This window comes from Buceros rhinoceros, unplaced genomic scaffold (genome assembly GCF_000710305.1).
Source record: "Buceros rhinoceros silvestris isolate BGI_N320 unplaced genomic scaffold, ASM71030v1 scaffold35349, whole genome shotgun sequence".
In the NCBI taxonomy this organism is placed as follows: domain Eukaryota; kingdom Metazoa; phylum Chordata; class Aves; order Bucerotiformes; family Bucerotidae; genus Buceros; species Buceros rhinoceros.
This window is the reverse complement of record NW_010433843.1, coordinates 1-25,750: the sequence shown is the minus strand read 5'-3', so window position 1 is coordinate 25,750 and position 25,750 is coordinate 1. Positions and strand designations below refer to the sequence as shown.

Here is a 25,750-nt window from a genome sequence, read left to right as displayed (position 1 = left end):
AAAGAGTGTGTACACTTAAAATCTAACAATTATTAATGTGCAAACTTTAATCAAGAAAATTTAGTTTAATTATTTAGGTACTGAAGAATGTTGGACTGCATTTAACTGTTTCCTTTATTTCACTACATAGAAGTTTAATACAACAATGCCAACACCAGACAAGAAAGCATCACAGAAGATTGGTTTACGGCTTCGTAACCTGCTCAAACTTCCCAAAGCTCACAAGTGGTGCATATATGAATGGTTCTATTCAAATATAGATAAGTACGTTTGACTTATATAACTATCTCTTATTAGCATAGAAACAAGTCATTTTCTGAAACTGAGCTGCAAATTTCCATGTATTGGTTAGATACTCTGAAGTCTATTCTTAAATTATTAGTTATTGAAAATTATTTCTTTGTTTTATTTTCTGGTTTGTTTTTGGTTTTTTGGTTTGTTTTTTTGTGATTTTGGGTTTTTTCATTTTTATAATGAGCAACCTACTTGGGTAGTTCCTTGGGTAGTCTTCTATGGAAAGCTTTCCTTCGGGGTAGTGATCTTCTCTGCCTCTACCTCTAATCTACCTCTGCCCCTACCAGATACAAGATGTTATTCATGATGTTTTTAGCATCTTAAGCACAAAGTTATCAGAACACACAGACTTTTTTGAACCCTTGGATCAGCGTTACACAGCGAGGAGGGAAGGACGCTGGTTATTCATCAGGTGCTGCTTCCCTAAAAGGTGTAAATGTCGATTTCAGATATTTCTTCCCCATCATCCTATTTTTGTTGTGATTACTAATAGAGCTGTGGGTTGTGACTATTGAGCTGTTGTGTAGACATCAGCATCCTTCTTGGATCTCCTAACCTGTCTTCTAGGCTGTTTCTGCGATATGTGCCTCAGAGTGTTTAGAACTTATTCTCTCAAAGCCACTAACAAGGTGGTGTGAATTTTCTAAAAGAACCATTTTAATTTAGTCCCTAATAATGGAAAAATAAAAATTCTGAAATGTGAAAGTCGTTATTGATGCATGGAATCTTAAAATCTACACTGACTGAGTAATGGATTAAACACTAGTGTTTAATATTCTAAGAATGGTGTCAGAGTTAACAAGCATTCTTTTCCAGAATTCATTCACAATGAAATAATTACTGTTTTTCCTTTCTATTTTAATCACAATTGCTGTGGCTCTTTTCCTGAATTGAACAGGCAGTCATAGCAACAGAAAAACATTTTAACATCACAAGCAGAAAAATTACATGTGCATTTTAGTTAGTTTTAAACTCATCACCTGTAAGATTTAATTCATTTGGAAGAAGTAGTCTTGTTTGGAAAAAAAAAAAACCAAGAAACCCAAACCAACAACCAAAACAAAGAACTCAAACTCTATTTATTACTAGTAGTAATTTTAATATGCGACATTTATAATGATGATTTTTACAACAGTCCAAGATCTTTTAGTTTATTCTCAAGTAATTGTCCCTGTTTCTTTAGGTCTATCAGTAGACTAGAATTGGAGTTTAGCAGGTAATTCCGAAAACCTCTTTGGTAGTGTCAATGTATGGTTGTAATGCTAGTAAGATATGATCAAGTTATTTCAGTCGCACATAGTCTTTAATGATTAACCTGCTATTAGACAGGTATATCCATTGCTGCTCTCTTGCCTCTTCAGCCCAAGAAGGATTTTACTAAGAAACTACGTATCTTTGGAAGAAAAACTTTGATGTATGTTGTTTTGAGTGAGATGATCTAGGCTTAATGAGAAGCTTAAAGTTGAAAGCATAAAGCTGTCAGCTGGCAAAATACGGTTCATAGTGTAAGTCTCAGTATTTTAACTGAATTGTCTCATCCAAAATTGAAATAATTTAAATGCCATGCCTACTATAAGTTTTTGAAATATTTTAATCTCTGCAACTATCATCTGGGGTTATTGGATTATTTAAACTGTTTCAGCTGGATTCTCTCTACACTGCTGCAAAGAACTGTTTTCTATACAATCCCATGGAATTCTGACACTCGGAGACTTCTAAAGAGCTGTTATATCACCTCTATGGCGATCATAGGCCCTCAGAACCAGATCCTGCTGTAGCTTGCTTACACCGTTTTCCAGAGCTTCCAATCTTGTGGATGCTGTGGGTGTACAGTTTGCCTGCTTCAGGACAAATGCTAGTAAAACCAATAATACATAGATTCTCTTTTTCAAAGAAAAAAAAAACTCCCACAAACCAAAAGAAAACCCCAGTTGTTCTTTACACAGATATCTTACAGTAGTGACAGTAAATCTGGATAAAATAAAACTTTCTTACACGCTTTCTTGTCTGTTTCCTGACTCTCATTGATCATTCTTTGTGGTTTTCTTTTCATTTCATGCCACATATGCAGATCCTTCTACTGCAAAAATATTCTCTTCCATTCTTGCCCAAGTGTCCTTACCTCCATGCACTTTTCCTCTCTCCCAGCACCCCTGCCACTCACTTGAAAGCAACATTGCTTCCAAGATACCCCTTTGTTCTGTGTTTGGGGACAGTCCTCTGTAAACCCCAGTGAACTGCAGAGTGTGCAGAAAAGTGGCTTTATCTAGGATACAGTCACCCTTTCGTTCTCATCAGGTGAGATTTATTTCAGTTGCACGTAGTCTTTAATGATTACCTGCTACTAGATGGGTATATTCATTGCTGCTCCCTTGCCTCTTCAGCCCAAGAAGGATGTGGTACTAGAAAGAAAAAGGCAGTCATAAAACATAGAGATACGTACAGGTCATAGCATCAAAGAGAGATTCTGAAGTTGTGTTGGTAGGTTCTCTGAACTGTCACTTCTGTGATACTGATCCTCTGCTTCATCATGGAGTCATGTATGATTCAATAAAAGTTTCACCTATATAGCTGTAGAGAATGACAAGTTGGCTCAATTTCTTGTATTTTGGAACCCTCTGCTGAGTATCTGGGTTATAATTGAAGGAATTTATGAAAAAGGTACAGTCTGTCTATTTCTTGGTATCACACTGTCCCCTCCTTCATTCTCAATCCCTCACCATATCTTTATGGATTCCTTCAGTCTGTGGCAGTATCCTCATGGTAATGCACTGGCTTTGCTGACGTTCCGTTTGGTGCCTTTCTGTACACTACAAAGCAGGCTGAATACATACGTTTCCCTGCAGTGACAAGAGAGGGGAACATTTTTAAACATCGCTGATAATAAGGCTCAAATAAAATAGTCCTGGAAACTTTCTGGCTTTGTTTTCAGTTAAATTTATTTCAGGTTAAGTTTGTCCTTTGGAGTGTTCTGATTATATAATTAATTTATACTTTTTGTTTTCAATGTATTTCTTATGATGGATGGTTTTTGGAATCTCGTGACAGGAGCTTACTAAGTATAGTTAACAGAAGACCGATTATGTTTCAACAGACCACTATTTGAAGGAGATAATGACTTCTGTATATGCCTGAAAGAATCTTTTCCAAATTTGAAAACCAGAAAACTGACAAGAGTAGAGTGGGGAAAAATCAGACGATTAATGGGAAAACCACGGAGGTAATTTTTTTGCTTTCTTTCTTTTCCTCTCTTTCCTTGCTTTTCAGCTGATAACTACATGTAGTTTTAATGTTACTGGAATTGTTCCTTCTAAAATAATTTTGTATGCAGGTAGTAAAGAAAAATAATAGCTGACAATAGAAAAATGTTTTATTGAAAAGGTGTTCTCTGAGCCCACACCTTTCTCCTTCACACACTCTATGCCTTATATGCGTGTGCCCAGACCGTGTAGTTCTCGTGAGCCTATACCTGAAATGTTCGCTTCGCACTCTAGGTAATGGAGTGTCCAAGCTAGGATCTGTGGACGTTATTATCGTAGCTGCTATGCTGCAGTGCTTCCTGGCATGGAAGACAGGCCAGTTTTTCACTGAGTTCTTTTTTTCTGTCTGTAACTAGCTTTTCATGGGAAAAACAAGTGCGTATTTTCAACACATTTGTTTCACTAATTTTTACACCATTCTATAGATCCTCAACTTTTCCTGGCTTGGCTGTCAAAACAGAGAGAGGAGAAAATCACCCATAAAATATTGTACATGTAGAGAAGAAGCCAGAACTTAACAAAGGACAGTTTTTTCTCTAATTTAGAATTCTTAGTTCTTAAATCCACTGATTCAGTTCAGGCTTTTCACAGAAAAGAGCAGCAGTGCAGGAGGCAATGGGCACAAGCTGAAACACAGGAAGTTCAGTCTTAACGTAAGAAAACACTTACTGTGAGGGTGACTGAGCACTGCTGGTAGACTCTCCATCCTTTGAGATACTCAGAGGCTGTCTGGACATGGCCTGGGCAGCCTCCAGTAGGTGACTGTCCTGGAGGGGTTGGAGCAGATAACCTCCAGAGGTCCCTCCCAAACTAAACCGTCCTGTCACTGTGGAAGATAAGAAGAAAAATGTACTGTTGCAGAAATAAAAGACTGGTTTATTTATCAAAATACAAATGCTAAAGTACTGAATCCATTTCGTAGATCATTGTACCAAGTCAGATTATATTTTGTCGTCTGTGGCTATTTCATCTCTTGTACCTATAAACAATTTTAACTAAAAATTGCCAGTTAAGGAAAGGCAGCAGAGCCAACTTAAAAATAGTTACTTTTGGAAAGGTGTTCATATCATCTGAGCTTAACTGAAAGAGCTTTTCTTTCCTCTACCATCGTGCTTCACACTGAGAGGGAGATAACGTATTTGGAGGTTGAGTTATCACTTATGTCATTGACTTTTGCCGAAAGTGGGTACTGCTATGAAAGAGCTGTTTGCCTCATTCAGCAGTCTGTCGGACCATTGATAAAACCACCTTGTTTTTTCGGAGTGGGGAGGAGGTGGGGGAGGCGACAGGGGGAGAGTGTTGTTTGGTTTGGATTGGATTTTTTTGGTTAATTTTTAAAAAGAGAGACCCATGCCAAAGGAACCACAGGCCTAAATGAGCAGGAAGTTGTTTTATCTGACTTCTGAAGTACGAGTATTTGACTGGATATAGAGTTGTTTTGTTTGTTAACCAAAACTTTACTTTTTTTCTTGCTTTCTATCAACATAAAATAAGCATCCCTTTTTGCTTTTCATTTTTTATTAATTTATGAAAAACCAACACTTACTGGTAGTCTTTTCCAGGGTGCCCAGACTGGTGTTTGGTCTTAGATCTAAAATATTTTAAATTAATCTAAATCATTGGAATACTTTTTCAAGATAATTCTCATCTTCCTCTGGAGCACAGGTTTTTTACATTACTATTCTGTTAAAAATTTCTTCTGTCTGTCCTCATCATATGCAAGCAAGCTAAATACCATGTCAGTACTGACATCTCCCCATGAGGGAAGGAAAATTCATACGACATTTTGCATCCACAGTGTTGATGGCAGGGGATAATACTGCCTCTGTGTGATAGCTGTGCACATGGATGTCGTCGTCTTTTTATTTTTGTTTTAAATACATTGTAATATTTTCTTATGTCCGCTGCTGCTTTAAATGTCCTATCACACCATCAACAGTGTGAGTGCTTGGCACAGCAGTATTCTTCATGGGAGCCTGCAAAGCTTATAAGATCCCAGTAGACTGTGGGGAAAGATATGCTCCAAGAAAAAGAAGAGGTAATAGTTAGCCTTTTGTATTCTGTATAAACTTAACTGAGGTGGTGAAATAGCAATGGATGTGAAGTAAGATGTGCTTGTCCTGCCGCTATATGATGGTGATGATTCCTCTGACAGTTCAAATTCTCAAGACAGAGGTAGAAACTGACAAGAACGTTTAACCTCTGAAAAAGTCTCTGCAGGAAACTAATGAGATTGCAATGTGATCTGTACCATAAGTACTTTCTACATCCACAACCTACAGCATTCAGAACAGAGACTTTTTAAGAACATCTGAGCTAGCAGTAGAACATGAGTTGCTGTTGTAGAGACCTTCCAAGGTCAGTCATTAGTATACTGGTATTTCTAAGAGCACAGATCAAGGAATATCAGGTGATATCTGATGTTCCTGATGCAAGACGCTTGACATGATTAGAAGAACTAATATTGAAGTCTGTGTTGCCTTTTTTTTCTCTTGCTGTTGTCCTCAATAGAGTTGAAAAGCTCTGACCCACATTTTGCTACTTCATAGTCATTTGACAAGCATTACTTCCCACTTGTTCCTCCCCAAATAAAATATTTGTAAATACAAGGGAAATAACATCTTTGACTGAGAATATCCAAATAAGCTTTGCACAAGTCTCCCAACCACCATCACTTTCTCTCTGCCATATCCCTTTCCAGATGTTTTGAATTCCTAATGAGGATCATTAGGCAATACACAACTCCAGGTAAACACATCGTGCTCTTCTCTGGTGAGAGAGACACACACCTGGAGTTATTCAATCTGCAGCATGGTTCCTAGACTGTACAAAGGCTAGAGATGACTTCTGCAGTGATAGTAAAGGAACCTCCAGTGCGGTGCATTACTGCTCATGCCTGACAGAAGTACATCACAGCTTCAGTTCCTCTTGTTCATCTTTTTTTTTTATTTTTTTTCATGTCTTGTTTAGGACTAAGACCTTATTGTGTTCACACTGTACGTACTCTACAAAATAGATCTTTTATGCCCCGTATAATGTAGAAACCATGTGCAACATAAAAGGCAAATGATGTATGCATGTAGACAAATGAGTGTGGAACTGCCGGTTAGTATGAAAGAAAGTGGTCTCAGCATCCTGGCCAGCTTAGTTCTTAGGATCTTCTCATACACATTAAAAGGAAGAGAGATTTTGGATGATAGTGAAATGGCTTTGTGGAAGTCTCCACATAAGATGACGTAAGAGTGTTTATTTCAGGATATAATAAGAGGGAGACCTGAAAAGAGGAACTGACTGCTCAGTACTGATTGAGAGATAAATAACTGAGGAATATTGTGAAGGGATTTAAACCAGGAAATAATTTGCAGTGTAGAAGGGAGAACGAGAAGAGGAGTTGTCAGTGTCTTCTAAAAACACCTCATAAAATACAACTTTTTATTGATCAGTAATCAATATATAACTGTGTGAGTTCCACAGAAAATACTTAAATCGCATTTGACTGCGGTAAAGCAATTAACAAAGATAGGAAATTATTTGATAAATAACTGCTGCAATTAAGCAGACTGACAATAGCATCTGCACTCCTTTTTCAAATTACTTCTTGCATTGACACGATGAAACTTTTTTTTAAAAAAGGAATGAGAGATAGAATCAAGTCTTTAATGTCTTTGTGCTTTCAGTAGCTCCCTCATGAATAAAACCAAGTAAGGGTCTTGGGAGTAAGTCCTCCAGGGTTTAGATTACATTTAAGACACACACACCCCCCCCAAGTGAGGGTGGGGACAGCTAGAGATTATGTGGTTTTGCGCAACAGCCCAAGTTCAAACAAATTTGTACTTTTGCTATGATCAGTCTCAGAACAATTCATCTTCGTAATAAGGGATTTTGTGGCTGAGTTGCACCCTGCACAGATGCAAGGAGATGAGACAGAGAAGCACCCTTTTATTTTGTGAGTCCGTTCATACTGAGTTTAATTGAGCTAATGAGCACATGTGAAAGGGATCTACTATGTGTTGGTAAGCGATAGCAGCCAGGCACCTCACAGTAAGTCCTCCTTATGTGCATTGAGCTGGTACTCAGAGTAGAGCAGATGTCAGACCTGCTTTAGCTTTGTTGTGACACCAGGTGGATCCCTATAATCAGAAAAAGTCCTAAGAAGTTTTACATCTCCAATATGCCAGTGCAGCAGCCAGCACTCCTGAGTATTATTTTAAAATCAGCTGTTATTTTAGGAGGGATAATTCTGGGGAGTAAGACTGTCTAAATCCATTCAACAAATGCCTTTTGTCTTCAGCACTTCACCTCAAGCTTTTTGTCTTTTCTCACTGATTTGTAGACTATGCCTCTTCGTCAGATATGTCTTCACATATGTACGTTTTCAGTGCTGAATTTATGTATAGTTTTACCTAATTGCATTATAGGTGTTCCTCTGCATTTTTTGAGGAAGAGAGATCAGCATTAAAACAGAAACGACAGAAAATAAGACTTTTGCAGCAGCGGAAAGTTGCAGATATTTCACAGTTCAAAGATCTTCCAGATGAAATTCCATTACCGCTCGTAATAGGAACGAAAGTTACAGGTAATTTCTTAAAAGCAGACAAACAGACAAGTGTTTTGCAAAGATTTTTAGTAACCATAATATACTAAGTGCACATAATTAAAATACATTTACAACATCAAAATTTCTATATTTTTATTGTTAGCTCATTGAGAAGGTACTTCTGGGATTAGCTAGTATTTTTAAAACAGTGATAGTTTTGAGGTACAAACTTAGTATGGTTTATTGGATCTGCTGTTCAAACTGTAGATTTCTAATGTCTAATATATCTAACAAATCTTGGAGAGATTAAATGCAAATAGATGAGTGCTGTCTGAAAGTTTAAAATCTAACCTAATGTAAAACCTGAGCTTCATTTTTCCATAAATTTAAAAATTGATATTGCAATGTAGTTGGATGTATATACACAACTTTACTGAGAAAACCTTGCACTTAACTGAGGAAGGAATGCTATTAAAAACCTTGAGCAAGTTTTGTCTGATTTTTATAAAAACACGAACTCCTCCCTCCTCTCTGTTTGTGATCCACATGCTTTTCACTGAAGTGCGGTATCTCCTGCTCAAGCCACTACTGTTCGTTGCTTTTTGCGCTCTTTAGCAGTACTGCCCCTAATTCTTGCTGAAGAGCAGGTGTGCGCAACGCTGCCTCTCCTCGCTCTCCTAGAGCTGTACCCTTGAGCTGCGTTCCTCGTTGTCTTTTGCTAAATATGCAGTCATCAGTGGAAGTGATCATAGAGAAATGGTATGCAAAATCAGCTGGAAACTGACTTTTGCCCGCAAAATCTGTCTGTCAGAAGGTATTGGGTATTAAATAGTGGTTTATGTAGACAAAAGGGTAGTGCTAAGGATTAGATTTGGGAAATATTTGACTTGCAAAAATAAATATGACAGAAATTGGGGTAGTATTTCTATTGTGTACAATTCTTTTTCTGGATTTCCATTTTTTTTAATGTAGTCTGTGGGTTTTAAATATATGTATAAAGGGTTACTTGCAGAAGATGTATTAAGTCTGTTTTTCTCAGTGGTATCAGAACATTATAATGTTTGGGTTTTGTTGGGTGTTTTTTTCAGCACGTTTGCGAGGTGTTCACGATGGACTATTCACTGGACAAATAGACGCTGTAGACACTCTTAATGCTACATACAGAGTGACTTTTGACAGGGCAGGACTTGGAACACACACGATCCCAGATTATGAAGTTCTTGTAAGTATTAATGATGTGTTCTTAAAATAGCTGTAATAAAAAAGAAAATAAAATCTACAATGGTATGCATTAATCAAAAAGAAGAAAATTCAAAATATTACATCTAGGTGGTATTGTCATAAAGTAGAAACAAGCATAACAGATCCAGGAGAATGCGCTTCTACTGTTCATGGTTTTATAGATAACCCTCAATGATAAAACCATAATGGCTCAGGCTAGAATAATTTACTAGACCTACTATTACAGGTTATTATAATAGCCTGAGTTTAACATGAAGAAATATAACAAGTATGTAACATCCCAAAGAAAATTATTCTATGGGATTCTGGCAGGATTTGCAGAAAATGGCAAGTTACAAAAGGCCAGGTTTTTTTGAACAAAGCATGGAGAAGACTGTGATAGCAAGTACTGCTAGCAAGTATTGTGAGTTGATTGAACCTCATTTTGAAACTTCTTATGGTAATGAGGCTACCTGTGGAGATGTTGCTTTGGTCAAACAATTTCTGATTATTTTCTACTGAGGGCCCATAATTTGTCTAATTTCTGTCACGATCTGAGTTTGGAGCCTTTGCTGGACTCCTATTCAGTCATGATTGTTCTGCAACTTGCTAATGTAGGACGTTTGGAAATATTCTCGCAGGTTTTATTAGATGCAATTCCATAACACTTCGAAAACTCCAGCAATGGAATAAGATTTTGAAGCTCCTGCTAACCCAAAAGCAAAACTTTAATCTTTTGACATTGTTGGGTTGGGGCATGGTTAGACCACGTTCCAGAAATACATTTCAAAACGTGTGTAAAATTAATTAATCTGACAGCTGAAGTGTATCCGTCCTTTTCCTGTCTTAGAGTAATGAGCCTAATGAAACCATGCCCATTGCTGCCTTTGGACAGAAACAGCGGCCTTCAAGGTTCTTTATGACCCCTCCCCGATTGCAGTATACACCGTCACTCCAGTCACCCCTTACAGTAAGTTCCTTTTTTTTCATGTAATATTAATCGTTGAAATATTTTTTGATACATGTTGAAGCTGTCACCTGAAACAGTTTTTGAGATTAATTTTCCGAGGTTTTTCTGCAAGATAAAAATTTCAGCAAATCTCTCTAAAAATAAGTTATTAAATTAAATTTTCTTTCTTGTATAGGACAATGATCCTTTATTAGGACAATCTTCGTGGAAAAACAAAATTTCAGGCACAGATAGTGAAACACTAGGAGGATTCCCAGTAGAATTCCTCATTCAAGTGGTAAGTGTTAACTGCAACTTCTAATTTGATTGTGTACCATCCTTTTGCTCTTGTTCTGACAGTTCTTCTGCAATTAAATGACCTGTTGATTTATGACAGATGTGGTGATATTCAAATTAACTTCTGAAAACATGTTAATAATATTTATTTATTTCCCCTTTCCCTTCCTAATTTTCTCACTTGTTCATAAGCTTTGAAATCTGCTGCTCTTTAGACTGTAGGGGCTTATGTCCCCAAAAGTGCATCTTATTTTTCCCAGCTCTACCACTTATTCTAAAAACAGTTATTATTTCTACCCACAAACTTCATACTGAGTTAAGACATTTTTTTTTTTAATTTGAAATACACTTGCATTATGTAAAGAACTTTGTCCATGTGCATTATCATATATTCATGTTATGCCCTACCCTCGTGGAGAAGAAAACAAGCACTCTTTTCCCTGAATGCAAACGTACATGTTATAGATAAGAAAACTGGGTTTGTGGTTTCCTCCTTCATCTTTATGAAATGATTTCTCCGTTACTTTTGCACGCCAGAAGAGCACAAACACGTAATGCTGGGAAAGTTGAGATTCATTGAATATCAAAACTCATCGAAGCCAGTTACTCTTCAGAACGATGGAAGAACATAATTGCTCATGTCGTTTGGCTCAAGCTCTGTGACTGAATTCTTTAACAGTGAAAGCTGTTTTGAACATGCTAGAGGAGATTGGAATGATCAGTGTTTAAAATACCGAGATCTGAGAAATAATATTGCTAGATGCTTCTCAAATTTTAAAATGTATGTAATTGGTCAAAAGAATCAAACAGCTCACGAGACACTACTATTTTGTCTTTTAATGTAGTGAATTTTATTTGCCAGAATGATCTACTCGGTTTTTTAGGGGAAACTAGTTTTGAAAAAGGTGACTTTAGCATCTAACTTAGCTAAGAAAATATAAAATAGGTGTAGTTGCTGTAAGATTAATTATGTTGAAAATAGAAATACACAAAAGGTACAGTCTTTGTTTATGCTGCTAAACTTATCTGCAGCTGCCCCCCCCGAGTCACTGAGTATGATCAATAAAATGGGGTAACTAAGTGTACTGAGCTCTACAAATATTTAGTGCATCAAGTTGATCTGTTTATGATACTGTGTTTTAAATCTGAAAATGTGTGATTTCTCAGTCACGTTTGGTGGTATATTATTGCTCACTAAAAGGAAAAGAGAGTTTTAAAAGTATAGGCCTCTTGCTTGTGTTGCAGAGATAGTGCATTAACGTATTTTGGCTTGAAGACTGTCAAAAGATTTTGAACAAAATCAAGCCACGGATTTTTGCCATGTGTTTATGAGAGCAACTTAATACTTTATCCAGGTTTTTGATAAAGAATCACAAGGCTTAAAAAACATTTATTGAAGGAACATGTTTTATTTTTAAGCCTAGCATCTTAAGCATTATAAGCATCAACTTCTTTATTAGAAATTTAAGGGTAGTACCGATACTTAGCGTGGTGAAATATGTGAGACTGGTGAATGCTGATTACTGATTGCACTGCATTCACCAGTCCAGGTGTGGTTTTATGTTAAAGGTGACTGTTAAAGATGTTCGAGCCTTTCTTATATGCTGGTACAGTAGAAAGGTCAAAGCCCTCATTCTGATTTAGTGGTGTATTCGGGAAGTAAATGATCGTAAATACTTGACTCAAAACTTTCTGGAGAACTTTTGCCAGGCAATTATTTATGATACCATGAATAAAAAATTTCGTGGGAAAACTTTTATTTTGGACAAAACAGAAAAAATGCAGCACGCCTTGAAATAAAGTTTTAGCCCAGCCCCTTAGTTCTCTCTTACAGGTTTTTAAATTAATTAGAAACAAAAGGAGGTGTAGCCAAAATCATGTGCAGACACTGACAAATAGATGTTAGGGATATTCTTTTCATATAAATTGCAGTTGTAAGCAAATATTGGGACTTGCAGCAGCTATTTTAATCATAGTTCTATGCTGGTGAGTCTTAATTTTTCTAAATCTTCATATTAATTTCTATGTGTTTACATTTTGGCATCAGAGACTGCTATTCGTTCTGGTTTTTACTGTGGACAAACATGCATGTTCGGAGAAGAATGGCTTGAAAATTTACATTATTGTATTAACAATAAACAAATAAACTAAGGAAAAACAAGTCTTCCATTCTTACATGCAGTATGTAAAGTATCCTTAAATATTTCATGGGCTATACTGCAAGTCACAATCGATAGATTACTTTCTTACATTCTAGTTAGTACTAAAGTTTGGAGAAAATTTGTTTTTTTCCAAGTGCTCAGCTGCAGCTTTTAGTTGCTCTTCCACACCCCCCACCCCACCCCCACCTCCCCTTCTTGTTTTGAAGAAAAAAATGAAATTGGGAAAGAAGCAATCGAGGACAAACCAGGTTGTTTGCAGGGTTGCTGCGTGTCCAGTAGAGGGAGTGGGTTAATGCAGTTCGTTCAGAAAACTGAATTGGTGTCTTCCTGATTGCTGTGGAAAAAGGAGTGATCTTGTCAACTTAAAGGCAGGAGGAAGAATCTGAAAATGGACACTGGATTTTTGTCTATTTTCTGCTCATGAAAATTTTGAAAATACTGCATAGTAAGTTATTGCACCCTTTGAAATGCCTGTTTCCAATATCCTTTGACTAAAAAATGAAATCTGAAGTACAAATCTAAACGTACTGGTTGGGTTGTTACTTCATCTCTCTCAATGTGGAAAAGCATTGTGCTCAAAACTTGTTTCCAGTTTAACAAGAACTATAAATTATAAACAGGATGTGTTATGCTGAAGATAGAGTTGTTAGGCAAGAATTTCTCAAGGGAAATAGGGCTGAAATGAGTTAGAATCACAGAATGGTTTGGGTTGGAAAGGACCTTTAAAGGTCACCTAGTTCAACCCTCCTGCAGTGATCAGGAGCATCTTCAACTAGATCAGGTTGCTCAGAGCCCCATCCAACCTGACCCTGAATGTTTGCAGGGATGGGGATTCTATCACCAGTGTTTCACCTCCATCACTGTAAAAAAAAAAAAAATTCTTCCTTATATCTAGTCTAAATCTCCTCTCTTTTAGATTAAAACCATCACCCCTTCTCCTGTCATAACAGGCCCTGCTAAAAAGACTGTTCCCATCTTTCTTACAGGGCCCCTTTAAGCACTGAAAGGCTGCAGTAGTGTCTCCCTGGAGCCTTCTCTTCTCCAGGCTGAACAACCCCAACTCTATCAGCTTTTCTTCATAGCAGAGGTGCTTCATCCCTCTGATCATTTTAGTGGCCCTCCTCTCAACCCACTCCAGCAGGTCCATGTCTTCCTTGTGCTGAGGACTCCAGAGCTGGACACAGCACTCCAGGCGAGGTCTCACCAGAGCAGAGCAGCAGAATCACCTCCTTCGACCTGCTGGCCACGCTGCTTTCGATGCAGCCCAGGATACAGTCGGCTTTCTGGGCTGCAAGCTCACGTTGTTGGCTCATTTCCAGCCTTTCAACCACTAGTTCCCCCAAGTCCTTCACCATAGGGCTGCTCTCAATCCCTTCATCCCCAGCCTGTGTTGATACTAAGGATTGACCTGACCCAGGTGCAGGACCTTGCACTTGGCCTTTTTGAACTTCATGCGGTTCACACAGGCCCACTTCTCCAGCTTGTCCAGGTCCCTCTGGATGGCATCCCTCCTCTCAGACATGTCAGCTGCATTAAAACAGTTAAAGCATTCACTGATGAATCCAGCAAATGCAAATGGAAACCTATTTAATAAAATGTACCAATGAGAGAAAGTTGGCAGGCGTCATAGATACAGTGAAAGTTCAGAGTTTCTGGGAAAGAATCAGATTATCTTGATCACTGGTGCATATCTGGGAATAGAATGAATATAGTATAAAATCCAAGCTCTCTCAACTGGAGAACTAGGGCCATGCATCCTCAAATATGTCTGGACATCGAAGTAGAAGTGAAGTACCACATACCTTGCAAGTTTTGGGTACAAATGATATGTTTTGCCTTAAGTGGAGGACTCATAAGCTTCCTGAAGGAGAAGGACTTAAGCATGTTAGGCAGTTGTTGGATGTTGATGACAGCAGAGCTTGATGAGTAACTTTTTGGCAGCAGTGTCAGAAGGCTCGAAGTGCTTTCCTTCCTCCTAGGTGTTTTTCTGCCAGCCTAAGTGTTTGTGTTGGGAACCAGATCGGAGCTAGAACCCATCTCACGAGTAACAACTTTAAAACCTTTTTTCTTGCCTCTGAATTTATAGTTTTGTCATTATCATTTCCTCATAGGGCTGTTCTTGTAGCTGCAAAAATTCAAGTGCTGAGCATTGGGGCAAAGCAGAAGGACAGAAATGAGCAGCTAGAATTGGAGAAGTATTGCAGTAATGTGCTGTATTGCCTCTGTGCATCTGACCACGGCTGGCCATCCGTTCATAAGATATATCTGGCAAAGTATTTGTCAGAATACTTTGAGAAGTATTGATGCTGTTTTACAGGTCTGGTTCACAGAAATGCTGGCACAGGCTTCCTGTTGCTTACATTCAGGAAATATGACAGTGAATGGAAAAAAGATACAGAAAGGGCCACAAAAATTTAGGACATCAAGAGCCTTTTATAGAGGAGGAGGGTGGAAAAGTTTGGGTTGTGATTATTAGTCTAGTGAAAGAATAGTGGAGAGGAGATGCTTTTACTGTCTCTGGATAAACAGGGCTAAATATAAGGAAGGAGAGCCTGTATTTAGCTGAAAAACAGCTTTGGCGGAACAAATTACTGTGAAGTGAACAAGAATGCCTTTAACATGGAAATTCAAAAAAGATTCATAATTAGCTGTCAATTTTCCTGTAGGATTTGTGAGGGCAGGAAACCTGGCTGCATTAAAACTGAACTTGAAAATCAACAGAGGATTATATCTAAGCAGATGTATGTTGAACTAGGAGTTCCTCTTTCTCCCAGTCCCACATACCACTACTTGGATGCAGTTAACCCCTCTGAAGTTTATAAAACCTGAAATCTTGGCTCTTTTTCCATCAGTAATAAACCTGTTGCTGGTCTTAGTGGATCTAGGATTTCTCTCAGGCCCATAGGGAGTATGAATAGTTAGAAGTGATGTGTGTGTTGAGAGCATTCCCAGTGATTCCCACTTCAGCCTGCTAGGTCCCAAGGGCAGCAGAAACAGGGTATTCCTGTTATGAAAGAGGGAAATGGAGAGCCCAGAGTTGTTCTGTGTAAAATAGATCCAAGCTTTATACCAGGTTTTACTTTAGGAGTGTACACACAAAGGGCTGGTGCTTGGTCAAGAGCAAAGCTGAGAACAGGCTGAACGCTGTGTGAAAAAAGATAAGGTGAGTGATATTAATTGCAGTATGTGATGATAACACCCTTTGCTTTCCTTCAGGCTGCAAAAAAACAAGATTCTTGGTTCTTCCGCCTCTAGCTGGCCTTAAATTATATTAGTCTTTCTACAGGGAATTTCAGTTGATGGATTTTAGCATTCTTCAATCTAGGGCACTTGAAAATGCTTTTAAAATATCTAGAAAATCCATTGTTTAATTTTAATTAACTTTTATTTCTGCATCTTAACTTGATGAACAACTGAGAAATGCATTTTAAAATTATGAAGCACACATTTTATTATCTTGAATTTCTGTGGCATTTAAAACTGCTTAAGGACCTGTTCATTCTAAAAAGAGTTCCTTTGGTTTAGACCAGGTTATCGAAAATCCTTATGATCAAGAAGGAACACATCAAACAATTGAGAGAGATGAATACGGAAGCAGAAAAGCTGGTGAGGATGTTCTCTTTTCTGTTCTTAAAACAGGATATGCTTTAACAGCTAATGCAAATAAGATACAGTTAAAACCAGAGTCTAGATGAAATCTTTTATCACTTTCTATAATGTGAATGTTTTTCATTATTTTTTTAAACACAAGTCAGAGAGGTCAGTTGTTTCAAATATGACTCTCCTTTGAACACATTATGCTTTGGAAACTGAGGGATGTTAACATCGGGCTAGCACAGGTCAGCTGACACAAAGTAAGGAACTCCTATGTACTTGGGGAATCTTGGGTACGAGTTTGTATAGCAAGACATTCATCATAACTTTATTTTGCAGATGGTAAGTACTTATTTAGCTTTCTGGCTAAAATAACAACTCAGTTCAGAGATTTTCTGTATGAAGTTCTGAGTGCTTTTGACCAGCATTTAAAATTACAGAGCAGCTACAGCATAATCAGCAGCAGCAGAATAGCTTTTCTTGCTAGGCTTTATCTAATGATCAGCCAGTAAATCAAAACAATAAGAATGCCTCTTCTACCACCAATCAACTATCTTCTATCACTCAACTTGAAAGTGGAAAGCTATCAGTCTCAACACTCTACTAGCATCAGTGCAGAGAGTTGTCTCTACAGACAGAAAGCTAAAGGCTAGTGGAGAGGAAGGAGTCCTTTTTATTTCTTCAAACCAAAAAGCTGATTTTTTTATTCATGTAAAATATTTGACCACAGTAAATCAAATCCTTCAGCATTCAGATTTGTCCCTTCAGTGATCATGTGCATATGTGCTTTCTGTTATTCTGCTTCTTACTGCACCAGCCCTAAATCTCTGTAATTTTCTTATTTTGTGCTGTAATACTGCTTTTCAAAACCTTGTTACCATTTCAGTTCCTACATTATTTTTCGTGTGCATCAAATGCCTTGTCTTTTCATTTTGTCTATTAATAATTAAAATAGATGCAAAAAGAAGCAAGATTAAAACATAACATTGTAATCTGTAACTCTGATACTGAAAAATTATCAACTCTTCTTAAAATATTTTTTTTCCTGAGGTATTAGTACTTTTGCATAGATAAGGATATCCATAGGAATGACAGTAGCCTTCCTCTGAGAAGAATCCAGATATTAACATGTCACTCAGCTACTAAGTCATAAATCAATTGTGTTATTTTCCTTGATACTCTTATTTGACAAAATTGAAAGAGCAAAAAAGCAACAGGAAAGAAGGAGATGTAGAAGTAAACGTTAAATTTGATATATTTTAGCTCAGTGATAGCCTAGATAAGGACTTTGAGGGCCTTCTGAAATTCTTCCCTTGTGCTGTTTCCTTTGTAAACCAGAAAACCATGAAGCAAGCTCTGTTACTATTCAAGGCTGTCCTGATGAAAAGAGAGGCTGTGATACCTTTCCATTGGGCCGTATTGCTAGCCTGTCTCCTAATCCTCTTTGTCCCTTGGCAATCCCAGCTACGTTCGTGCTGCTGAGTATATGTTGTTTCTCCTTTAAAATGTATTTCCTTGAACAAGAATTTTTTTCCAGCACCAGTCCACTTGAACATTAATAATATATCTGAACATGAATAAAACAGAATCCTCTGAGTTCATTCAGATATAGTTGAATTGTCAGACTTTGATAATAATTCATACAATTGTGATTTGATAATTGTTAAGAGTAACACCACTGTTTGGCTTAAATCCTTTTATGGAGACCTTTTTTTTTTTTTAATGACTGATTCAATGTAGAAATAAATGGAACTGAACAAAATCAGAACTCGTACTGAATGTAGTCTGTTAGTATCTGGCAATAATGATAAATTTACATGAGGCAGGGGATGCCGTCCGAGGAGCTGCTAATAAATACAACTGCACATTTGCTATTTCATTTTTCTGAAAGGACAGCTTAGCTAAGCATCGTGACATCACTATACTAGTCTTGGGTGCAGGCTATAAACAAGTTACTGTCTATATAAAACAGTAAACACTTTTCTGACAGCCAATTGGATAATCGAATTAGCCGTCCTTTTTATTTAGCTTTATGTTTGCACTTGCCCGGTGATAACAACAAGGTGAAGGTGATGCTGGTTGTTCCAGAGAAGCACATAGCTGCTTGGTGACAGGGATGTTACCTGCTTCCATCTACTGAAAGCCATCCATCTTTTGCCTGCCAGTTCATCTGTTTGACAGTGTTTCCAGATCTTGGATTGCTCCCAGATCAGAAATAGTGCTGGTGCTGAGAAATATTTCTTTCAGCATCACTAGCCTAGAATGCCCTCAGCCTTTCCTCTCTGATGGGGAATTCACCATTGTCTGGGGCTTTCACAGCTGACCTGGAGTAGTCCAGTCTGCTCTAGGGGGGCAGTCACTGAAGAAGGCATGAAAGTTGCAGTATTTTCCATATGTTCCAGAGCTGCAGGAAGTATGTAAAAAAAAAAAAAAGAGAGAGAAAAATGCTGGTTTCCAGTTTGCTTTTAGGTGAACTCTGAAGTTATAGTGTTGGTGTAAAGCACTATTAATTTGGTATTCAGACTTGTAAATACCTGGAGATCAGTGATTAAGTTTACTGAGGACCTTTGAACTGAACTGATAACGGAAACCTTGATTTTGAGTTTTTGGCCTGGATCCTCCTGATGAAGGCTTTTGACTTTGCAGTTTGCTTTATCTCATGGTGTAAAATCTATAGCTACAGGTTTGATTGTACAAGGTACCTGTATCTCAGACTTGTGGCTGAGAAGCAGGGGAAATACATCCAGGTTACCTTGCAAGAGACTGCTGGTGGAGCAAATTTTATAATGTATTCTATGTTTTGTTTCAGTCTTGTACATATCACCCAAACAGTGCTGAGAGATTCTGAAAACAGTGTAAGGAAAAAAATACTGTTTTGGGGGTTTTTTTGTGTGTGGAAAATAGTGCTTACCCCAAACTCTTGTTACCAAGTACAAGCCCTAGCAACTTTCTTTTAGGCAGAACTGTTAGCTGTAACAGAAGGTACATAGCACCGAGTCTACTGTGCCGTCCTGCAGCAGAGGTATCGTGGCCATGTTGTCCTATACTGTCCTCCTACTGACAGGATAGTTTTCTGTTCATACAGTAGAGAGAAGCCATACCCAGCTACTGGAGAAAGCAGCAGGTCAGGCCACAGTCGTCTTCTGTAGCACTTACCACCACAGATTATCATACTGTTTCGTGAAGAGAATACTAGCCTGGTAGTTACTACACAGTTGTCAAGTGGAGTTTTAAGTAGTGATACTAGCTTTTAATATTTTAAATGTTAGCATTTTTCTGTTAAACACTGGGATTTCAAATATCTCAGTATTGTTTCCAAGTGAAAATTGCTTGTGATTAGTTCAAAAGATGTAAGTGTACCGTATTGCATTAACTTTAACATGCTTTGTTTTTTCCACAGAAATCCTATTCTATGCCGATAGGCATTGAGTTTCAGAGGAGATACGCAACTATTGTTCTAGATCTAGAACAACTAAACAAAGACTTAAATAAGGTTTTGCATAAAGTTCAACAGTATTGTTATGAGGTAAGATTTTGGTGGAATCTGTGTGCACTTGTTGGTTTTGCTTAACCTAAGTACAAAGAAAAGTTAGAATTTCTGGGAGTAGAGCGTCAGTGGGGTCACTTTGAAATAAAACTAGTAGTAGCCGTATTGAATTCCTCCTCCCTCTGCCTTTTTCTGTCTCCGTTTCTTTTACCAGAACAGACACTTTTGCTGATGCCAGCGGCCAGTTTTGAAATAGACAAATAATGTACATAAATGAATTAAAAATACTGTGCACTATTTACCTGCGGACTCTTGGAAATCAGTTGTCATTTGACACATACACCAAATGCAAAGGAGATCTTTATTCTTAATGTCCCTTCATTGTATCTATGCAGCTTGCTCCTGACCAAGGCCTCCAGCCTGCCGACCAGCCAACAGATCTGAGGCGGAGATGTGAAGAGGAGGCTCAGGAGATAGTCAGGCAAGCAAATTCCTCAACAACAGGACACCTTTGTGTTGAAAGTGAAAATTTAACCGATCTTATCTCTAGACTTACAGCAATATTACTGCAAATTAAGGTAAAATTTTGCAAAAAATAGTTTCTCCCGTAAAATACATAATATTAAAGCTCTGTCAGGTTCTTTGTGCCAAACCGCATGAACACCTTTTGTTTTCTTCTCCTGCAGTGTCTAGCAGAAGGAGGCGATCTGAATTCCTTTGAATTTAAATCACTAACAGATTCATTAAATGACATTAAGAATTCAATAGACTCCTCAAATATCAGGTATTACTTTTTGAATATTTAATTCTTAATTACACATTTTTTGCCAGCAGGCAATTCTTACTGTATTTGAGGTGAACGTTTATTATAATTAAGGGTTTTAATCTGGTAACTTTTACTTATACGAATGGCCCCATTCTTAGAGAGAGTGTGAAAGTAGCAGTTTTCTCTTCGAACCTGTCAGTAACCTGAAGTAACTGGATTTTAAAAAGGAAAAAAAGTGCTAAACTGATGCAGCAACAACTAGACTTTATTGCTCTTCAGTCATTTATGACAACTAATAAGTTATTTCAGAATGTTTTCAGACTTTGAAATCCCACTAGTAAATATATTAGTTCTTTAAACCACAGAACAGTACAATTTCGGTATTCTTTTTGCAGTTACTCAACCTCTTGTCTGTAAATATCAAAAGCTGGCAAACGTGGCAATTACAGCTTCTGGCCAGCTTCCATTAGCAGTATTTTAAACCAGGAAACAGAAAACAGCCAGATCAAAGGCCCTCCTCGTCTAGATGGGCCATTTTTCAACAATTGTCACAAGCAGGTGCCTGAGGAAGCATTATAAAAACATCAAGAATGTGGAGGTACCGAGGAAGTGATGATACTTGTCTGGAGTACACTGCAGCCTCCAGCAATTTGTGACCAGGGCTTTTTTTATCATTATAATGCTGCCAAATCACAGAATTTGAAAAATACACCAAAACGCGAAGTACTTCCTTATACCCTCCATACTTGAATTTTATTTGGCAAAGGATGGCCTTTTGATTTAAAAATAATTATCGATAAATGCTGTTTTATAACATTTTTTCATCAGTAAAAACAAAAATAAACCCCAAATGTTAGCAAAACTTCTCTATAATCACTGCAAGTTGCACATTGGAATGGATTCAACTAAAGGTTCAGGTACACTGTGGAGTAGGTGATAACGTTTCCATTTCACTGTTGTTGTTTTGAACATTTTAGCGGCTCTTTATAATGTTTTTATTTCACTAATTCTGGTCATGTTAAAGTCTCCTTTTAAAGGACCCAAGTCAGTAACTCTGGATTTCATGGTGCTGTTTGTGCAAATGCTGCTTTCACGTGTGTCTCTGCCAAGTTACATTAGTACGTAGTACTCCAATTCATCTGAATTTTTGTATTGGCTAAGTCCATACCTTGACTTTCACAGACACAATTCTTAAATATAGAGTTTAACACTCTTTTTCTTCTTCTTCTTTTCTTCCTGTAGTTGTTTTCAGAATAATGTTGAGATCCATGTTGCACATATTCAGAGTGGCCTGAGCCAGATGGGAAACTTACACGCTTTTGCAGCTAATAACACCAACAGAGACTGAAAATTTTCCTCCAAGTGTACAGCAAGTAGTTCTGGAAAATCCTCTTCCTTTATATAGGCTTCACCAAATATCCTAACTGCCAGAAGCTAAGAGAAAAGAAAACCTCTCAGAAAGGACCCTTTTAAATATATTATATCTGCTTCTTAAGAAAACCAGCATTACTGGCCAGCGTTACATTAGACTTCTCCATTTGTTACTCACCTACGGTAGTTTTGCTAACTGGTAATCTCTTAGTAATTGCATTTATTACAATAAAATTGAAAACATTCTTTATATAACTTGAACTTAGTTTTTAAAAGATCGGATGAATTCTGCACACCTCGTGCTGTTGGCTCTCCTGGTATGTTAGAAGTGATGAAGAGGAAATGGCTCGAATTAGTAGCCACATGGCAGGTCTTTGTCATGTAAAGCTGTGCTTCGGAGTAGGTACGAGAGTTGCCGGCTAGCGGGAGGCAGCGCGGGCTGCCGGGTGTCCCTGACCAGCTAAAGCAGCAACAGCAGCAGGATACAAGACTGCGAGCAGCGGCTGTGAACTTGAGGATGTCGGGCAGGTCTATCGATCAGTCAGTGTCTCGCTGGAACTTTTAATTTATCATAACTTATAGGTTGAGTCTAATGAAGGAATATAAAAATGTAACTGGTAACTTTCCAGAAAGAGGTGGGTTATGGCTTGTTCCCTTCATGGGGGGCAAAGAAGCGCTTGAGTTGGTGTTTTATATAAACGACTGGTTAAACGTATTGTTTTTCCAAATTTTTGTTTGTTTTGCACAACTTTTGAATTAGAGTACTGGTTATCCCACAATACCCAACACAGATAAATATGGAGATTTTTATAATTGAAGATAACCAGTGAGGTAAAAATAAAAAGTTGACAACCTGCCTACAGTACCTTTTGGAATGTTAATCTTGTAAAAAGTGTGTATTGGTTTGTTTAAATAGTCTTGTAAAGCTTCTGTGTAATGAATTGTTTCCAGATATGAATTTTCAGAGATAGCTGTAGAGATGTTTTTGATTCTTTTAGATGCCTCATTAAATGAGGTCTTTTATATGTTAATGTATAAAGAATATGTAAACAGGATTATTTTCAATTTTAAAATTTTGTATAGTTTAAAGATGCTTCTGTATTCTGTGTTGGTATGGTGCCACTGCAAAACTTTAGTGCAGAGTTTATATTTAGCTAAACTTGTTCTGTTAATTAAGAGAAATGCATAAATCTTTTATTCTCAATGAAATTTGTAACTCTGAATAAATTGACCTATGAGAATTGATATATTTCACAAAAATGCAAACTTTTTTGCAGATGGTCTCAGGTCTTTTTTTTTTAAGAGAAGTTCATTTAATTGCTGAAAATGAAACATTATGAGGACAAGTGAGTAGCTGTTTTAAAAGCTATTTAGAAACTTTACAAGGAATATGACAAAGTAACGCTGAACGTTAATTTTGCTGAGTTACCCATGGACACTTACCGCTCATAACGCAGTAGAACATTGTAGCGGTCCCTGCAATTGCTTTTGCAGTTATGTTACCGTTGCTTTGTGGTGTTACTGTCTGTTTGCTAAAGAGCAGACAGAAAGGTCCACCCATTTCAAATGAAATCAGACAAAGGTGCCAAGGCCTAACGAAGGCGCATAGGTTTGGTCTGACGGTAACTGATGTCACCTGCAGCTAAATCAGAAAAGAGGAACCATCCCCTCGCACCCCTACCCTTGTCATCTGCTGCTTATAAACCCCGCTAGCGTGCTGGCTCGGGAGCCGTGCTGCTGAGCAACAGTTCACCTTTCCTGGGGAGCTCCCTGCCTGTGCAGCTGGGTGCCATGCCGGCGCTCACACAAGAAAACAGCACGGACAGCCTTTTCCAGCAGCAGCTCACCGGCTTGTGGCCTGGACCTCCGTCATCCCCCTGTCAGGACTCCGCTTGTCTATGGGGAAGTTAGTTACTGAAAAGCGTGAATGCTTTTGTGGAAGAGGACTTTCCAAAATGAAACTTGAGGAGGCTTACCTTTGCCCTCTGGATAGCAAGTACCCCAGAGTGAGCGAGAGGGAAGTTGTAGACACCAGTAGGTACCACTACCAGGAATGGCGTTCCGCAAAGAGGATGTGGGAACCTGCTTTTCAAGACAAACCCATTTCTTTATGGATCCAGAACACGTTGTCAGAACCACCTCACTCCAGTCTTAATTGTGATTCCGTAGGTATGATCGTTTTTACATGTGGATTCTTAAATGTGTTCTTTCCAACACCTTTGGTGTCGAAGTGGGTTTTTTAATCATTGCAGGGTAATGTAACGTAATAGGAAGATACAAAAATTATGATAAAAGTATCCACGTACTTTCACGTGTCATTTGGTCATCGCACGCAGGTGATGTCAATATACATGCTGCTTCTCTTCAAAAGGCTGCGTTTCCCCTCGGTTGCCGGTATGAGTTAACGTGGTTTTGGTGAAATGCAGTAACAAATACAACTGTTTCTGCTGAGTGTGGCCTAAGCATAGTAGGAATCTCAAGAGCTCCCTACAGCTACTGTAACTCGAGTCTGCAGGAGCAGAACAAGTTTGGTTAGAATTCACCATGCTCCCCCAAGAAGTGACTGTTTCCTTTCCTGTCTCCTCCTGTAAGTACTTCTCTCCTGGGGTCTCCCTAACACAGCAGCTCCCTAAGCACCCAAGTCCGCTTGGGGCAGACAATGTCTAATTTTGATTGATGGGGTTTTGCTTTTTTCAAGGACAGCTGTTTTTGGAGGAAGAAGATGAATCAGCAAACCTGCTAGGCCACTTAGCCTTACAAGCTCGCAGTTCAACCACGGTGCAGCTGTCCCAGATCTTGCAAGCATAGGTACGTTATGGGGTGACACCAAGGGGTTTTGTGCATCGGTGACCTCATTCTGTGGGGTATTGCTGGTCACTCTTTCTCTTGCTTCCAAACCACCAGAGCCTCGTGGCATTCAGATGCTCTTCAGTAACTGGAGTCTTGGAGCTTGCTCTGCAAGGCTTAGCTTTGTAGGCAGGAAGAATTTGTCTTATCTTCAAAGTACATATATAGTAATATACCCTTAACTGAATTAACACTAAATTAGTTAATACTAATTTTGGTGTTCTCAGAGCCACTAGCGGTCATCTAAACAGTTTCTGTGTAGTCTCTGGGGCCTTCGTGGTCTTCACAAAACACTCCTACTTTTCTGTAGTTTAACCTTGGCTTAAGCAGCAGAGTTGAGGCTTTTGTATGCGCAAGACAACTATTTGAGGGTTTGGGGTTTATATTACTCAGGCCATAAATTTGCATTTTTGTTCAAGGATCGGGGTGGTTGTTTAGAGCAGATCTAAAGCAAATGCTGACAGGAAGAGTTTAAGACAGTTTTATCATCTGTCCTTCAGGCTCCTTTGGTCTCTTACACACGAACTGCAGCTATGGCTCTCCAGATCCTGGGAAAAGAACCTTGCACCTGGGACATCCACCAGCCCACATCAGCCAAGGTAAGAAACCCTGTCTCTGCCCCACGTACGCACACAAGTAGAGAAAAAAAATGTAAACCTTTTATTTTCTTTCCAAGACCAGCCCCCACCCCCAAAACACAGTGGATTTGGTTAGCTTTTTGGTTAAAGAAGGTTAAATAGGATTACAAAATATGCTAATGGCGGTCTTTAAATACAGTGTAAAAAGATGCCCTCAGCTGATGGAGCCGACCCGTATCTTTCTTAAATAAATAGGTAAAATCAGCTACCCCGGGGTAAAGTGCAATAGTGGCAAAGCAGGGGTGAGGTAGGGCAGTGTTTGGCCGCTGCCCCCCCCGAGCAGCGCAGCCCCGGCGCTGGGTTTGGCAGGGGAGGACTTCGCCCTAG

General features: G+C 38.4%; 1 protein-coding gene across 2 annotated transcripts in view; it reads left to right on the top strand.

Moving 5' to 3' along the window:
- Positions 1-23,201, top strand: part of LIN9 (lin-9 DREAM MuvB core complex component) — a 30,326-nt gene extending 7,125 nt beyond the window's left edge. For both annotated transcript variants that reach the window (XM_010144253.1, XM_010144254.1), the window contains 11 exons: positions 131-264; positions 3,389-3,514; positions 7,973-8,130; positions 9,180-9,313; positions 10,163-10,282; positions 10,458-10,559; positions 16,246-16,326; positions 19,715-19,840; positions 20,197-20,379; positions 20,488-20,585; positions 21,810-23,201. In XM_010144253.1, coding sequence (XP_010142555.1) covers positions 131-264; positions 3,389-3,514; positions 7,973-8,130; positions 9,180-9,313; positions 10,163-10,282; positions 10,458-10,559; positions 16,246-16,326; positions 19,715-19,840; positions 20,197-20,379; positions 20,488-20,585; positions 21,810-21,915 — 1,368 coding nt within the window. In that variant the 3' untranslated portion in view covers positions 21,916-23,201. The remainder of the gene's footprint in view (positions 1-130; positions 265-3,388; positions 3,515-7,972; positions 8,131-9,179; positions 9,314-10,162; positions 10,283-10,457; positions 10,560-16,245; positions 16,327-19,714; positions 19,841-20,196; positions 20,380-20,487; positions 20,586-21,809) is intronic.
- The last annotated feature ends 2,549 nt before the right edge of the window (positions 23,202-25,750 follow it).